Source organism: Meriones unguiculatus, chromosome 9, assembly GCF_030254825.1.
Source record: "Meriones unguiculatus strain TT.TT164.6M chromosome 9, Bangor_MerUng_6.1, whole genome shotgun sequence".
Classification (NCBI taxonomy): Eukaryota; Metazoa; Chordata; class Mammalia; order Rodentia; family Muridae; genus Meriones; species Meriones unguiculatus.
The window spans coordinates 36,548,234-36,566,437 of NC_083357.1; the positions used below are offsets into that span (position 1 = coordinate 36,548,234).

Below are 18,204 nucleotides of genomic sequence, written 5' to 3' on the forward strand. Positions count from 1 at the left end.
GAACACTGCAACTGGGACTAAATGTAAGCACAGTGCAGGGGCCTGGGCAGCCAGGACTGTTAGGCCTTACTCTGTCTGCTTCCAGGGCTGGAGCCAATCCTTGGCCCGCCCAGCCGTTGCCATGGCTGCTCTGTGTGTAGGGGCCTCATTCATGTCTCCGGCGCCCGCCCCTATGAGCCAATTGGTGGCCTTCTGAGGAGTTGCCATGGCCACGCTGTCCGTTAAAGCCACAAAGACTAAGCCAAGCCGGCTGAGCCAGGCTGCCTCAGCCTGGGGCTCCTGAGCTTCCTGGCACTTCCTGACGACATTCTGAAACTGAATTGTATGAACACCAGCCATGAACCGAAAGAAGCTGCAGAAGGTGACGGACACCTTAATTAAAAGTTGCAAGCATTGTAAGTAAGAAATGAACGTTTGCAGGACTCATGATTTCAGGCCAGATTTCCTTTCTACCCAGCCCCTGCTTCCTACTTCCACTAATGAGGGCCCCTCAAGAAAAATCTGGAAGAGAAACCCTTTTAGGGTGCCAGCTCCTTGGGATACATCCTGTCCCAGGATCTTCAGAACTGAACCCGATCTCAAGCACCTAAAGTGTGCTTCCTGCGCTCCCTCACCAACATTCGCTAAATTCAAATACCCTTCTTACTTGTTTTTATGTTAAAGAAGCGAGATTGTGTGTGCCTGAGAGACATGTTGTTTTGGCTTTAGACAGCTTGAAAAAGAAATTCTAGAAAAACGCCAGGATGTCCCTTAAGGTGTTTATTAATTTGATAGAGATTGTTTTTTTTTTTTTCTGAAATTCTTTTATGTCTGGGAGAATACCTGATATTTCTAAAATGAGTACAAACATTTCTGATGAATACTCACAAACACAAATGAATGGCAGGCACAATGCTCATTTGATTAACTCTGTTTCATAACTTCACAATTCTTCACTCACAAAAACTGAGAAAAATTAAAAAAAAACCCGAGCAGTTTTCCTTTTTTTGTTTGTTTGTGACACTAAGGATTAAACAAGCAATCTACCACTGAGCTAAACCCTGTAACTCTCCTAAATATAGATTTTAAATTATCAAGGAAAACATGTATGAAAAAACCTCTTGATCTTTGTTTTCAAGTAAAAATTTTTCATAAACACCAAAAACTTTTATGGTTATTAGTTAAAAGTGAGTTGTATATTCTGTTTAAACAGCTACAGCTTGTGGACATTATGATTATTTGGAATGTCTTTCAATGGCAGATGATGCCACAATAAATGAAATGGATGCCATTGTGCTAAATCAGAGAAGAAAAAATCTTAGGTGTCAGCTAGTTAATCCACCAGTTACAGATGAAACTTTCTGGACCCATGTAAATACTCTGTAAAGATGAAATCCAATCTGAGATTTCCCTTAACTTCATGTAATGTGTTGAGAATTCAGGGGGACAGATAGGTAATACAGGGGGAGAGGGAGAGAGAAAAGAAAAATAACACTAAGAATGAAAAAGTCACAGGAAAACACTGTTTTATAAGCTTACTGAAAATGTCCATGTAATATATATGTACACACATAGTATATATATAGTTATGCTACATGAGGTGAGGGTGTTCTCCCTGTATATAAGAGCCATGCACTAATGCATTAACACAAAATTCAGTGCCAGGCTTGGGAAATCTTCCTTCAAGTCATTGGCTAGGGGAATACAAGAGATTCCCAAAACAATATGGGCTATATAGCCTTTGGCTTTAATAGTCTTTCAGAACTTGAAAGATACTGAAGATACCATACACTTTGGACACAGAGAACTCAAAGAAATTAAACTGGAGCTGACATGGAAGCCTCCTCCCAGAGGGATAGCTCCTATAATAGCTTAAAGTCCTGTGCAATCTGCCAAGGGAGAGGACCAATCAGTAGTCCTACCCAGAGAAAAGCCTAAGAGCCAGAACAATGACTCTTCTGGCACTAGATCAACACTGTTGCAATGGGGGCACTTTTATCCTGGGGGCAAACAGCAGATGTTTAGCTGAACTTGAGATCCACTGAATAGGAAAGAACTCATGCCTAGTATTGTAAACCAAGCCACCTAACCATGTCTGGAGGGATCATGAACCCTAGAGAAGAACCTATAATTGCCATTTTCCAAAACCAGTATAATTTATAATTCTATTCTAAATTATTATTCTTCCAGCTACAGATAAGTGTAGCTCTGACTCTGCATTAAGTCTCTGTTTTCAACAGATGGAGACTATTTTAGAGATCCTCAACTTGTCATAATGCAAAGAATAATGTAGGCCCGACTGATACATATGCAGCATAACCCTTACTGCTAAAGCTCAGGGAAAATCACAGAAGAGGGAGCAGAAACCTTTGTAAGAGTCCAGGATACTTATTACTAGATAGTATCCTTAGATATGACAAGGAAAAATGAAGACATAAAATCTCAACAATACCATTTTGTGAATAAGATCAGCATAATGAGAACATCAGTTGACTTTCAAGTGTTTTCAGAGGAAATGGGTCCCACTCTTAAATAACTATTCAATGGCTGCTGAAAGAATTAGTTTTATCCAGGGATCAGCAACTGCTTAAGCTGTCCAATCCCAAGAGGTCGGCTTTAGACACAAGTACATCTAAGTCCATTATTATTTGTGTGTGTGTGTGTGTGTGTGTGTGTGTGTAAACAATAAAAAAGTCATTAATTTGGAAGGGAGTGGAGGTCAAGAGATGGGGAGGAGTTAATAGGGAAGAAGATGGGACAACGGTGATATAGACACAGTGCTCACATATGAAGTAGCAAAAAGGTTTTAAAACATAGTGAGCAACTTTTTCTTATAGATGACTTTTGATCTCAGTCATAAATTAAACTAATGTCACTTAAGTGACATTTCTGTTAAGATTAAAACACAGCAACTGCCTCTAGCAGTTCTTAAGTTTAGAGCTTTGCTTGCTCATGTATGTGTGATTTTTATATCATTAGATTAACATTTTACTTGTTTTCTATGTATGGTTGTGGCATTAAGTTCAGAAGTCTTCTCTTATCTATGGGGTTGGGGTGGAGTTCAAGATGCCTACTTTTAGAGATATTGCACTATATATGCAATGTTTTTTTTTTCCTATGCACAAATACCTGCTGTACTTGAACTTATAAATGAGGCATACTTAGAAGTTAAGTTAGTTACAAATAATAAAATAAAATAGCTACAAAAATATGCTGTGGTAAAAGGTGTTTTCGGATTGCATCTATTAATCTTGCACTAAAACAAAAAGGGGCTCTGTACATCACACTGTCATACCACTGTCATTATCATCAATCTCCAGAACTTTCATCTTTCCCAAGAAACCCTGTAGCAACTAAACACTAATTTTCCTTTACCACCACAGCCATGGTAAGCCCCAGATCCTGCTACTGTGATGTTGACAAGAGTACATACATTACGTAAGTGGAACTATGATGTCTCTTCATGTGGCTGCCCTCTTAGTTCATAAACATGCTTCTTCAGTTTCACTGTACTTCAAAAGACATTGGACAATAAGAACTGGTAAAGGAAGAAAGCATTTATTAACTGCTTGGACAAATAGGTGGAGGGTATCTTGCTTTACTTCCACAAGCCTGTGGGCAGCTTCCAGTTTGTAGAAAGCCTGGAGAGAGATTAGGACATAAGTAAGCATACCTGTGAGACAGGTCTTTTCTTGGAGAGCAAGGGGACAAAGGTCTAATTCTATTATCCCTGTTCTTTCTTATAGAGATATACTTTTATTCATTTCTAAGAAAGAAGCAGAAAGATATCTCAGGGGGTTTGTCCTGGGACTAAGAGTTCTCTGCCCCTAGGTTCACAACTCTGTGTGCTAGGTCCACCTCTGTGCTAGGTGCATCTCTCTGTGTGCTAGGTCTATCTCTCTGTCCTCTAGGTACATCTGCATGCTAGGTCGATCTCTGTGGTAGGTCCATCTCTGTGTGCTAGGTCCATCACCTTGCTAGGTCATCACTATATGTTAGGTCCAACTCTGTGTGTGTTAGGTCCAACACTGTGCAGGCTGGGTCCAACTCTCTGTGTCCTCGGTCCATCTCTGTGTGCTAGTTTCATCTCTGTATACTAGATCAATTTCCCTGTGGGCTAGGTTCTTCTCTGTGTGCTAGGTCCATCTCTGTGGTAGGTCAGTTTATTTGTGTGGTCAGTGCATCTCTGTGCTAGGTCCATGTCTGTCCTAGGTCCATCTCTCTGTGCTCAAGGTCTATCTCAATGTGCTAGGTCCAGTTCTGTTTGTGCTAGGTCCATCCAGGTCCACCTCCCTGTGAGATTGATCCATCTCTTTGTGCTAGGTCCATTTCTGTCTGGTAGGTCATTCTCTGTGTGCTACTTCCATCTCTCTGTGAGCTACATCTATCTTTCTGTGTCTTAGGTCCATCTCTATGTACTAGGTCAATCCCTCTGTGTTCTATGTCCGTTTCTGTGCTAGGTCCATCTCTGTGCTAGGTCCAAAACTGGGTTTCCAAGGTCAATCTGTGTGCTAGGTCAAACTCTGTGCTAGGTCCATCACTGCGTAATAGGTATCTCTCTCTGTGTGCTTGCTCGATCTCTCTGTGCTAGGTCCATCCATCTGTGAGCATGGTCCATCTATGTGCTAGGTCCATCTGTGTGTGCTAAGGCCATCTCTATGTGTGCTAGGTCTATCTCTGTGCTAGGTCAATCTATGTATGCTAGGTCCATCTCTGCTTGGTGTGTCTATATCTGTGTGTTTACTCCCTCTCTAGGTGCGAGGTCCATCTCTACGCTAAATCCATCTCTGTGTAAGGTCAATGTCTGTACTAGTTTCATCTCTCAGTTTGCTAAGTTCATCTCTGTGTGCTAGGTCCAACTCTTATGTGTGTTAGGTCCAACTCAGTGTATGCTAGGTCTAACTCTGTGTGTGCTAGTCCATCTCTCTATGCTAGGTCCTTCCCTCTGTGTGCTAGGTCCATCTCTGGACTAGGACCATCCCTGTGCTAGGTTCATCACTCTGTGTGCTTGGGCCTGCTCTCTGTTTGCTAGGTCCATCTTTGGGCTATGTCCATTTCTCTGTGTGCTAGGTCAATCTCTGTGCTAGGTCCATCACTGTGCTAGGACAATCCCTGTTCTAGACCTATCCCCCTGTGTGCTAGGTCCATCTCTCTGTGTGCTAGGTCCATCTCTCTATGCACTAGGTTCATCTCTGGGAGCTAGGCCTATCTCTCTGTGTGCTAGGTCCATCTCTCTATGCTAGGTCCATCCCACTGTGAGCTAGGACCATCTCTGTGTGTGAGTTAAAGCTCCATGTACTTGGTCCATCTATGTGTGTGCTAGATCTATCCCTGTGGGCTAGGTCCATCTCCCTAGTGTAGTAGATCTATCTCTGTGCTAGGTCAATCTGTGTTCTAAGTTCATCTCTCTGTGTGCTAGGTCCATCTCTGTGTGACAGGTACCGCTCTCTGTTTCCTTGGTCAATCTATCTGTGAAAGGTCCATCCATCTGTGAGCATGGTTCATCTATGTGCTAGGCCCATCTCTCTGGGCTAGATCCATTTCATATGCTAGGTCCATCTGTGTGTGTGCTAGGTCCATCTTTGTGTGTGCTAGGTATATCTCTTGGTACTAGGTCCATCTCTCTGTGTGTTAGGTCCATCTCTCTGTGAGCTAGGCCCACCTCTGTGCTAGGTCCATCTGTGTGCTAGTTCCATCTCTGTGTATTAGGTCTATTTCTCTGTATGTTAAGTCCATATCATTGTTCTAGGTCCATCTCTGTGCTAGGTCCATTTCTCTGTGTGCTTGGTCCATCTCTCTGTGTCCTAGGTTCATATCTGTTCTAGGAGCATCTCTGTGCTAGGTCCATATATTTGTGTGCTATGTCCTTTTGTGTGCTATGTCCATATCTCTGTGTACTAAGTCCATCTCTCTGTGCTAGGTCCATCCCTTTGTGTGCTAGGTCTATCATTGTGCTAGGTCCATCCCTGTGTGTGCTAGGTCCATCTCACTATATGCTAGGCACATCTTTCTCTGTGCAAGGCCCATCTCTGTGGTAGGTCCATCTCTGTGTTTTTGGTCCATCTTTGTGTGCTAGGTCCATCTCTGTGCTAGACCCATCTTGCTGTGTGCTATTACCATCTCTGTGTGTGCTAGGTATATCTCTCTGTGTTTCAGGTCCATCTCTGTGTGTGCTAAGTCCATAGATGTGTATTCTGTCCAGATCCCTTTGTTCTTGTTCCATCTTTGTGTGCTATGTCCACCTCTATGTGTTATGTCCATTTCTTTGTGTGCTAGATTCATCTCTGTGTGGAAGGTCTTACTCTCTGTGTGCTAGGTTCTCTTTGTGTGATAGGTCCATCTCTGCTTGCTATGTTCATTTCTATGCTAGGTCCATTTCACATTGTGCTAGGTCCAAGTTTGTGTACTATGTCCATCTCTGTGTGCTAGGTTGATCTCTTTGTGTGTTAGGTCCATCTCTGGGTATGCTACTTCCATCCTTGTGATAGGTCCTCCTCTGTGTGCTAGGTCCATCTTTGTGCTAGGTCCATCTCTGTGTGCTAGGTTTATCTCTCTGTGTGCTAGGTCCATCTCTGTGCTAGGTCCATTTCTGCATGGTCTATCTTTGTGCTAAGTATAGGGCAGAAGTTTATTGTGTCTCTTCTTTGAAAGCTCTGATTCCTGCATTCATGTTACTGACATTCATTTTTTCAAGTGAAAAGCAAGTCTGATAGTGAAGGGAGAGGCAGAAGTATTTCTCTTTCCATTATTTTTCCAACACTATGGCATCAGCATGGTAGCATGGCTACAGTTTCTTTATGTTTTTCCACTTATCTTTATAGCCACAATTCCATCTTTATAGCCATGCTTCTTGCAACAACCCTTAAAAGTCTGGATTCTAGTGCTTGGCTATATCCTGTTTTGTTTAACCACTCATCCATCACAGAACATTTACGTTTCTCCTTTTGACTTCTTTTAATGATTCCACTGTTAACACTGGTGTATAGGCAAATGGTTGAATTCCTTCTTTAGTTCTCTAGTGTTGTGAAGTAGACTCACTGGATCATAGGTTCATACTGTGTTTATTTTTAGGGACCAGCATGCTGTTTTCCACATTTAAAAGCTCATTTAAAAGTCTTAGCCACTACATTATTTTCTACTATTTACTTACATTTTTTTCCTTTTCCAAAGTTTTAAGTCTTTCTTTTAAAATGTGATTCTTAAAACCAAGAACCACACCCTCAGTGTTTTCTGTTAAGGATAGGGAACAATTTCCCTATTTTCTCTTACACACAGACTCTGTTCTTAAATATGAAATCACTCAACTATATTTTCACATTTAAACTCACTTATGTTCTTTCTGTTCTATAAACTGAATTTTAAAATATTTTATATGCTTTTGCTCATGATGATGTTGGTGCTGGTGCAGCATATTGAGGCAGATACTGAGATTCATAGCAAACTTCGGGCCGAGTGCAGGGAATCTTAGGAAAGAAGTAGGAGATAGTAAGACAGGAGCTCCACAAGGACAGCAACAGATCCAAAAGTCTGGACATAGGAGTCTTTTCTGAAACTGATACTCCAGCCAAGGATCACTCATGGAGATGGCCTGGAACCCCTGCATGGAGGTAGCCTATGGCAGTTCAGTGTCCAAGTGGCCTCCATAGTAATGGGGACAGGGACTGTCTCTCACATGAACTGATTGGCCTGCTCTTTGATCACCTCCCCTTGAGGGGGAAGCAGCCTTACCAAGCCACAGAGGAAGACAATGCAGCCACTCCTGATGAGACCTGATAGACTAGGATCAGAGGGAAGGGGGGAGGACCTCCCTCATCAGTGGACTGGGAGAGGGGCATGGGTGGGGAAGAGGGAGGGTGGAATTGGGAGGGGATACAAAGTGAATAAACTGCAATTAATAAAAGTAAAAAATAATTTAAAAAATGTGTATGTGTGTGTGTGTGTGTGTGTGCATGCAAGTGGTGTCAAACTCAGGTCACCAGACCTTCATGGCAAGGCAAGTGCTTCTTTTTTTTTCAATGCAGTTTATTCAGGAACATTGAACAATCCTCGGACCCCGGGGAAAGCCAGCCCACAGCTTAAATAGCCTCTGGGTAGCCAACCCAGGCGTGCCACGGGGGCAATGCAGATAGGTCCACATACATGGAAGCAAGCCAGATCCTCGGCCTTAGCAAAATGTGGAATTGTTCGTGACAGAGAGCACTCACCATCGGGAAGGTGGAAGGCAGAAACCAGCTCCATCTTTAAGGCATAGCATTCCACAGCTCTCTACAGTTCCCCCTTTTTGTTTTAGACGCATCAGACAAGAGTAGAGGTCTGATCTCTGATATTAGAAATAAATTGGGACTTTGTACAGATGTTCATTTAGGTGTCATCCACCCAAAGAGCATCAGACCCGTCCGATACCTTTTTCTCAGAGGCGGGACCTGGGGCATCAACCCGCATGCAATCAGACATGCTCTTCTCTGGGTCCAAAGAGGCTGACCCTGAGTGCAGTGCTTAGCCTCGCATCCTGAGCGTATCATTTTAGCTTTTTATGGTATCCAACCATGCTTGGGGAGAATGTCCTGCTTCAATGGCTGTAAAGGTCTGAATGATCATGGCTGCATCACACTGTTGTGAGACTCTAATCTTGCATATATACCACAGGCAAACCAAGGAGACCAACACCAGAAGGCCTGCTAACACTCCCATGCCTGCCCATTCCTTCAGATGATTCATGGCTGCAGCAATCCATGTTGATAATCCTGTGGCTAGTCCTGCATCCACTCTGGTAGAATTTACTGTGACAATGGCCACTCTCAGCTGCTCCATCGTAGTATCGAATTCTCCAGTCCAATTACCTAAAATATAGCTCGACAATTGTTTAGACAGATTTGCAGCACAGGAAAAATTCTCATGTTGTATGCTAGTGACACAAAGTCCAGCATACTTTTATTGACAGCCAGGTTGAGCGATTTGCCATAGGGTATCAATTTGCTCCTGCAAGAGGTCAATCCTCTGATTGAACACCATCAAGTTTCCTTTTAGTTGAGCATTAATTCCTTTATGTACAACTAAGGCATGAGCTACATTGGCTAAATGATTATTCAGGGTCTGAGCAGTCTGCCCAGTATGACTCATGTAGCCCTCCTGCAAGTGCTTCTTTTTAACCAGCTGAGCAATGTTGTTGTCACCTATGTTCTTAATACCAGTAAGTATTCATTCTCATACTCTCTCATCCCCTTTCTCATACTCTCTCTCTTTTTCTCTCATCTGTCTGTCCTTCCTCTTCCTCTTTCACATGCTCATGCATGTGTGTTTGTTTGTGCGTGTTTTAAATAAATAAAATAATCCTTCTATAGATGTAATATTGAATAGTTTCTTGTTAATGTTCAAACAACTTGGAACAAAAACATGCTCATTAGTAGAATTTGCTTAAAATTTATTTATTATAAAGTAATTCTGATTTCAAAACTCTGCTTAATGAGTTCACTAAGCCTAAAATGAAATGAAAATGATTACAAAGATATTTAGGAGCTTAAATTTCTAGGCAAACTCTTGTTTGTAGCTATCATAAACACCTCCATCAAATGCTGGCTGTTGGCAACAGCCTGAAACAACTCTACTGTGACTATCTCTCTTCCTGCACTGTGAAATTTATAATTTGAAAGCACAGTTATTTGGGACATGTGAGTGATACCATCTTTCATCCTGAATGCAATGGCACAAGCAGGAAGCATTTGCCTTCTGTTAGTGGCTATCTCAGATGGCTTTGGCCCCATCTTCCTTTAACTCTAAGGCTGTGACTCAGAATATGGTATTCTCGAAAGTGTCAACGAAGATGCCTTTGATTTTGAACATATAAATTCATTAATGCAATATCTGAGTAAGAACCCATTTTAAAGTGCACTATAGCTTTGTGTCCATTTTGATCTTTTACAGTTAATAAGTATGAAGTGAACTGTCTTATAACACTCTTCTATAATTTGGTGGGAGATGTAGCAGAGAGGCCTGGGGTAGCCATTGGACTAGATCGTAATGCATTTCGGAACATCTTGCATGTGACATTTGGAATGACAGATGACATGATTATGGACAGAGGTAAGATACAGATAAAATTCAAATTGCCAAATCCAAGTATAATTAACAAAGCTGTAAGTTTGGAGATGTTCTTGGGAGGAATCTCCCATTCTACATTCCCAAGTTTTAGAATGTATTTTAGTTTTTAAAATGTCTGGAGTGGAAAGCAGCCTCCTCTTCCTTTTGTTGTTTAGAAAAAGAACAAAGTTGTGTTGGGTAGTCCCACAGTGTTCTGCTTCTATTTTAATTTCCTTACATTCTAGAAGATAGCTCAATAACAGTTAAGACATACTCTCACCATCACATGTCCTGAGGAATAAAAACATTATTGCTTTTTCTTAAGTTTAAATATCTAACAATTATGCATGTTTATTATTATTATTTTATCCATATTTTATGTATTAAGAACATTATTTCCACAACATAAAAGGAGAAATTTAAAAATTTAATTAAAAGAGTTTTCTGTATAGTAAGGATAATATATAATTAAAAGGTTATGTATCTTAGTTTCTTGTCAAATGAGGTCACGGGATTTTGGTTCTTAAACAGCTGTGAAAGGAGAGTGATGTCAGGCTTGATTATGGATTTTTAAAATCTAACACAAATGTTACATTGTGTGTGTTTCTTTTGTTGTTTTGTTTTGTTTTGTTTTGTTTTTAGTATTTCGGGGTTTTGATAAAGACAATGATGGCAGTGTCAGTGTATCAGAGTGGATTTATGGATTATCACTGTTTCTTCGGGGGTCTTTAGAAGAAAAAATGAAATGTAAGCCTGAAGATGACCTTTTAGGTTTTACTTATGATAATCATAGAAAAAGTTTTTAAATCAGTGTTTCCAATCTACAACTAAGATGGTTTTGGTAGGTTGGTTGGTTGGGTGGTTGGGTGGTTGGTGGGTTGGTTGGTTAGTTGGTAGTTGAATCCTCATTGGACTTTCTATGGAGCAAATTTAAGCCCATAAAGGATGGGAGTATATTAATTAAAATAAAAATCAATACATCTAAGACATGACTGACATGCAAAGAAGCACCATAGGTTGTGACATTACATTCTAACTACACAACAATACATTCATATAGTAAATAGTTCACATTGCTTGACAAGAAACATTAAACAAAAATATAAGTTAAATTTCTGGTTCTTAAATAATTCTTAATGGTATTATGCTTTGTTTAATGAATTTAATGTAAACATGTAATTGCTTTTCCATGTTTCTAGTCAACAATGCTTATCTTAGTGCTCCTAGGTGTGTCTTTTCATGATCATTTAAAGAAACATGGAGGAAGAAATGGGAATATTTCCTTAGTATACACCAACATCCCCATAAAAGTCAACTTGCATCAAGATTGTAGCCAGATTATGCAACAATAAGATATTCCTTTGCCCTGAATACGTTGTCAAAGAAATGCCACCTTAGTGATGATCTCACGTTTATACATATATATGTATATGTGTGTGTGTCACACATACATGTACATATAATGTGCATATAATTTTCTTTAGATTGCTTTGAAGTGTTTGATCTGAATGGTGATGGCTTCATTTCAAAGGAGGAGATGTTCCATATGCTGAAGAACAGCCTTCTTAAACAGCCCTCGGAGGAGGACCCTGATGAAGGAATTAAAGATTTGGTTGAAATTACACTTAAGAAAATGGTAAATATGAGTAATTTAGAACTTTATTATTGAACCTTATAGACAAAGCATGGTATAGAAATAAGAATTAGGTTATGGTGATTGTAAGTATTCTTTTTAGTTAACTTTTACTTGTTAGTACATATTTTCTTTGGGCTGTAGCTGACTCAGTGACAGAGCACTTCCCTAACATGTCACAGGCTCTTGATTCCATGCTCAATACCACTGACCCATGTACACACTACAAAAGTTATTTTTCAACTTTTCAACCTAATCTCTCATTCTCCCGCTAACACCTGACTGTACAAAAGAGTGCATTTGCAGCAAGAAGGTCATGTACTGACTGACCCAGATGTCTCCCTTCTCAGGACCAAGACCATGATGGGAAGCTGTCCTTTGCAGACTATGAGAAGTCTGTGAGAGAAGAGACTCTTCTGCTGGAAGCCTTTGGGCCATGCCTGCCTGATCCAAAGGTAACAACTTTCCTTTTGTTGAACCAAACATGATTTGGAACAGCCAAAGTAAGACTTCTCATCTGTATATAATAGCCAGAAGAATATAAGCATAGAAATATGAGCCTCTACAGAAAAAGTAACACTTTGTCTCAGGGCACTGTTATATCTCACTGATAACTTTTTTCATTCCTAAATGCACTACTCCATGTTAAAAAAGAATAATGAGGCCAATTGTGCCAGAAGCTTAGAGGAAAGGCTCAGTGGTTACACTGGAGGTGAAAAAAACAACATGAAAATTGTTACACAACAGTGCCATAAGTATCATATCATTATAATAATATTAAATGACTTGCATGGCACTTCCACTGTGCCAGGAAATGTTATAAGAGTGATACTCAAATCATCTTGTTTATAAATGAGAAATTCAACTCAAAGGATTTATGCATTTTATCAAAGCTAACTTAGCTAATTAGTGAAGTGCCAGGATAGTTAAGCTGGTGCCATTGTCCATAGAGAGCTGTGTAGTGTATAATGATGGGCAGGAAAATGAATATCCACACCATCCAAACCACAGGAAGACACGAAGGCTTTTCCAAAGAAGCAGGTTTCAAAGAAAAAAAACAGAGGTAAAAATGGGAAAGTAATCCAAGCAAAAGAAGTAACATGTTTACAAAAGAAACAGAGAGAGGAATGGATGGGGGATTGAGGGATGAAGGAAAGGAGGAGAGGGCAGGAAGTGTTTTACAAAAGAACCTTGTATATATTTGGCTAGAGGTGAAGTAGCAGGTTTGTCTGGAAAATGATAAGGATGCAATTGGGAATTAAGCTGGTTGGTAATGCAATTTATGAATATCCCCATTCCTTGACCTCTAGTTTGTATTACCAGCTACCAACTCAGGTGTCTACTCATGTCTTCTGAAAATTCCTTGTTTCTCCTAAGCTTGCATCTCCCTTGTTTCCCCTGTGTCATCAAATGATGCCCTATTTCCAGCAACTTCAATAACCAGAGAGCCATGTTTGTTTTTTTTGTGGCACTCTGCCCTACTCTACTCCTTCAGCATTTAGCCTTAAATATGGCCCATCATCTGTCTTGTCTAAACAGCTTTTTTATCCCTTCTCTTTTGTCCTTACTGCCTTTCCCCTGCAACATCCACTGTATTTGAAAATACAAATTGCATCTTGCCCCACCTTTGTCCACACCCTCCAGTGAAATCTCCAGAAACAGAGTCTGTATGCTCTTTTCAGAAGCATCAATGTTCTCTCATGCCTTTGCAGTCAACTATATGCTTTTTCCTTCCTGCTCTTTTACCTGCTGTGTCCTTACCATCTCTTCTCCAGCCTTTCACATGTCTCAGTGCCCTAAATCACTCAATCTCACAGAACTTACTACACCTTACAGGCAGCTGTTGCCCTCTTACTCTTTCATCTCTGTAATCAAACTTGCTTTTTCTCTTTACACTATTTTTTGCACAGTATTTATTTGTATGCATGCTGTCTCAAAGCATAAATGAGAAATTCCTGAGGTAGGGAAGGGATTTTATACTGTTTTGGCACAACATATATATTTAGTGCACAGAGTAGATACCTAGAAAACATGGATAGATGGAGATGAATGGAATGACTCAGAGACATCTGGTAGAAATTCCTGGGACAGTCTTCCTCTGCTGTTCAGGGACTGCTTAAGGAAAATAGAACAGAATGCCTATTCTTTTGTACCTTCCCAACATCCTCAGGTTATTCCCTAACTAATGAAGCCTGCCTGCTAGAACTCTAAAGACTAATTGTTTTCCTATTTTAAAAGCAAAACAAAAAGCTGGAGAAGTGACTTAGCAGTTCAAAGGATGTGCTTCTCTTGTAGAAGACTGAAGTTTTGTTCCCAGTACCCACAACTGGCGGTAACTCCTGCTCCAGGGAGATTGGATGTCTCTGATCTTTCCAGGCACCCACACTCACATGCATACAGAAGCATACACACACACACCACGCACACACACACTTAAAAACAAATCTTTTAAAAGCCAATGGAAAGGCTATGAGTTTCATAGCCACTTCTACTTGTACAGCTACATGTCTAGAGAAAAATATCCAATTTAACACTGATAGTATCACTCCTCATCTCCTAGAACTTTGTTGTGGAGATTACACTGTATCTCCACACATCCAATTAATAAATCTTATGTATGCCCTTGGGTCCTTGGTTGAGCCTGAGTGCCTGAACATCCGAAGTTCAATGTTGTTGATCCCCCACTGAAGCCTTCCTTATACTAGAACTATACTCCCTGTTCCTGGACTCCACTGGTTTGGAGGCTACTGGAAAGCAATCTCAGAGTCAAAATCACATAAAGTTCGCAATGCCTATTGTATTAGTCAGAATTTTCTAGAGCTTTTTGTTTTGTTTGTTCAACCCTTTGGGGGTCAGATGACTCATAGGGGTCACGAATGACCATCAGAAAGCAGAGATATTTCATAAGAGTAGAAAAATTCCTGTTATGACATAGCAGCAAAAGTAAGTTTGTGGTTGAGGGTTATCACAACATAAGGAATTGTATTATTAAAGGGTTACAGCATTAGGAAGGATATTAAAGGGTTACAGCATTAGGAAGGTTGAGAAGCACTCTAGAGAAAGAGAACTGATAGAATAAAAAAGTTTGTGTGTGTGTGTGTGTGTGTGTTTGAGATTTATTGTAGTGGCTTACAACTAGTGAACTAGTGGTGTGGTCCAACTATTCTAATAATGACTGTTTCTTAATGAAAAGTCCAAAAGTTTAGCTCACAAACCTAGATATCTCATCTGGTCTTCAGTATTTCTTGGGATCCCAAAAAAGTAGGCTCTAATCCCAGTAAAGGAATCTGCTGGCCAGGGAGACTGAGGGCAAGCAGGCAAAGAGCAAAAGCTTTTTTCTTACATGTCTTTTATACATGCTGCCACCAAAATGTGTGGCCCAGATTTAAGGTGAGTTTTCCCACTTCAAGTTACTCAATCAAGAAAAATCTCTCACCCAGCAGAATGTTTTAGTTAATCACAAATATAATCAAGTTAGTAATCAAGAATAGCCATCATATGCACCTTCCCCCGTGACTCTTGTTTCCCCAGACATTAGAGAAACAGTGTTTACTTTTGTTCTGCCTCTTTTTTAAGTCTATAGTAAGTTCAGCACCTTTATCTTACAGAGCCAGTTGGAATTTGAAGCCCAAGTATTCAAAGATCCACATGATTTTAATGACATGTGAACTCCTAAATGTATTGTGTTGACTAAGTACAAAAGGAGCCACATTAAGTTCATCTGTTCTTCTCAGCTCAGAAGATGCTGTGGTGTGATTCAATTTACTTGTATGTATTTTAGTTCAGTACATCCTCAAAGATGCTGGGTTTGGCAAGAGAGGTTGACATTGCTAAAGCTATTTTACCATATGGACTCTGTTAAGATACATACCTGTCATAAACAAAAGCAATGGACAAATTATGTGGTCATCACTTATGGATACAATCTTCACACCAGAAAGAGTTTGAGTACACACTGAAATGTTATTGAAACTACAGACTTTCCTTTATAGCAATATATGATGAAGATGGTACCAAGCAATATATGATGAAGATGGTCCCAAAAGAATAAGAACACTACAGGCACTGAGGACTACAGCAAGATGAAGGACACACGGAGTCTATTTAATATGCTTTTTTTCTGTTACATGAGGCTTTATTTTACTAGATCATAAGCACTAGAGGGCAAAGATTTTTGTCACACACATAGCAGTTAGCTTTTTGCATGCAATAGGCAGGCCCTCAATAAATATTTCAAATTGAATTAAAAACAGAAAATTGCAGCACAATTATCCACTGTTCATGAGCAGAGAGAAGTCGCCTCTGTTCCATGAGCCCAGATTTCAGTTCATCTCTGAGAGCATGTTTAACCTCTGCATTGCAGACAGATTCTAAGGCCCTCTCCGCTCTAGCTTTTAGTGTCACACCACTCTAACTTTGCTGTAGTTCGTTTACCACCACCATATGCAACAGAATGTCATGGTTCCACATTGTGTGGGTGCTCCATATACAACACATTATCACAGGTCATGTCATATTGCATAATAATGGTTCCTGCCTGCTGAGGCAAGCCGATGACATCATGTGATACTGAAGGAGCCCTCTCCCCTAAGGCCTCTGTGAGCTCCCTTCTGTTCCTTGATACTCATAGAAGAGCAATTGAGAAGGGTAACAATATGGTACCTACCCCTTATGTGTACAATCTCTAAAGAACATGTGAAAAAGTAAAGCCCCTTACTTGTTATATATGCATTATTAAGTTTACACAAAGGTTATATTGTATACAACAATTGGCTGTTACTAATAAATGCAACAAGCAATTCTATGAAATTAACTGTACTGATATAAGGGACTTTAAATGGGTAGTCTTTCTATTACAGTTACAAATAATAAAACACAGTATCCTTTCTATTTCTAGCTTTATTGAGAAATATCAGACAAAATGATGTGTAATTAAGGTGTACCCCACATATATGTTTGCATATGACTAAGTAATCATTATTTAAAGTAACATCTGTCAACACATATCTGTCTTGCTTGAATGTAGTCTGCACTCATGGTAAATTTCAGCTTTATCGACTGTATCTTCTATTGAATAACTGAAACCAGGTATACCTTGACTAATATCCCCTCCTTTTCACTTACTGGTGGTCACAGTCACTCACCACCCTACTTTCTGCAGCTGTGAGATTCTTAGCTTTAAATTCACATTTTTAAAAATGAGATTCTGCAGCTCTCATTATCTTCTGTGTATAGTATTTTCTACTTCATAATGTCCAGTTTATCCACAGTGTAACAAATGATATAAAATCCCATTTTAAAAGCTGTAAATGTATATAAAATATATGGACGTAGATCATGATCATGTTTTTTTTTTTCTGTTTGTCTAATGATAGACAGGTTGCTGTGTCATGCTGGTTTATCTCTATCATGTGAATGTTGTGAAATGAATGCAAGATTCTGCTGTCTCTGTGTGTGATACTTTAATTTTGTTTGGTAGATCTATTTCCACATTGTTGCATTTTTTCCCCATGATGGCTTCCCTAATATACATTTCCACCAATGTTACAAGAATTTTTTTTTCCATAAATCACCAACATGTATTATTTTTGTGTGTCTTTGGAGCATTAGCCACTTAAATTGCAGAGGTGACACCATATTGTTGTCTGGACCTGTATTTCCCTGGTGTGGAACACTGAGCACTTTTTATAAAGTGTTGGTCATTTGTATATATTCACAAAACACAACATTGAGCCTTTGGTCAGTTTGCATCACATTTTCTGGTATAATTGTAGTTCACTAAACAAAAAAAAATTTTTTTCAGAAGCTTAAAAAAAACTAAAAAGCTAAAAACCTAAATTATATATGATTAATATTCGGGTGAGTCTTTTCAGTTTTCAGAGCCATATTTACGCTGGCCTCTTCACATGTGCAGGTTTTCTTGTGAGTGCATTGAAATGGCATCTCCTTCAGATGTTGCCTTGTGAATGCTTTTCAGATTGGCCAGTGTTTGTCTGCATCCTGGCTTGTCTTTCCTTCTATGTGTCAGTGCCATGGGCAGCATCATGACACTGATCATTGTGTACCTTTAAGTTATTCTAGCATTTGCAATTATAAGGACTAGCAGTGAACACTCTGGAGGCTTATCTGACATGCCTCAGTCAGGTGTGATCCTGCGGTCCTCACAAAGCTGCTTCAGGTCTAGGAGAACACCAGTCCCATCACTGATAAGAGCAAACTTTCCACTTCCTCTTTAAAACTATGGATGATTTCTATCATTTGTTTTATCACTATAGCTTTTCTCCTCATGTCCTAGTTTGCATTCTACTGCTGATAAAAACGATGATAAAAATCAACTTGGGAAAGAAAGGGTTTATTTCACATTACACTTCCAGGTAAACATTCATCACTGAGGGAAGTCGGGGCAAAGAGTCAAGCAGGACAGAAACCTGGAGGCAGGAACTGAAGCAGAAGCCACAGAGGAATGCTGCTTACTGGCTTGTTCAGCCTGCTTTTTTATATCACCCTGAAATAAC

General features: G+C 39.9%; 1 protein-coding gene across 2 annotated transcripts; it reads left to right on the plus strand.

Moving 5' to 3' along the window:
* The first annotated feature begins 236 nt into the window (after window positions 1–236).
* On the plus strand, window positions 237–17,022 carry Clxn (calaxin). Of its 2 annotated transcripts, XM_021662226.2 has the most exons (6): window positions 237–395; window positions 9,901–10,059; window positions 10,699–10,803; window positions 11,541–11,692; window positions 12,040–12,144; window positions 15,298–17,022. In XM_021662226.2, the coding sequence occupies exons 1-6, from the start codon at window positions 338–340 to the stop codon at window positions 15,355–15,357; spliced, it is 639 nt and encodes a 212-aa protein (XP_021517901.1). In that variant the 5' UTR covers window positions 237–337; the 3' UTR covers window positions 15,358–17,022. The 2 variants fall into 2 exon arrangements, with proteins under 2 accessions (XP_021517901.1, XP_060247010.1); XM_060391027.1 differs by lacking the exon at window positions 10,699–10,803.
* The last annotated feature ends 1,182 nt before the right edge of the window (window positions 17,023–18,204 follow it).

Coding starts and splice junctions, on each gene's coding strand:
- Clxn (XM_021662226.2), top strand. CDS start 338: ATGAACCGAAAGAAGCTGCAGAAGGTGACGGACACCTTAATTAAAAGT. Junction 10,060..10,698: donor TGACATGATTATGGACAGAG/GTAAGATACAGA, acceptor TTTTGTTTTTAG/TATTTCGGGGTTTTGATAAA. Junction 10,804..11,540: donor TTTAGAAGAAAAAATGAAAT/GTAAGCCTGAAG, acceptor AATTTTCTTTAG/ATTGCTTTGAAGTGTTTGAT.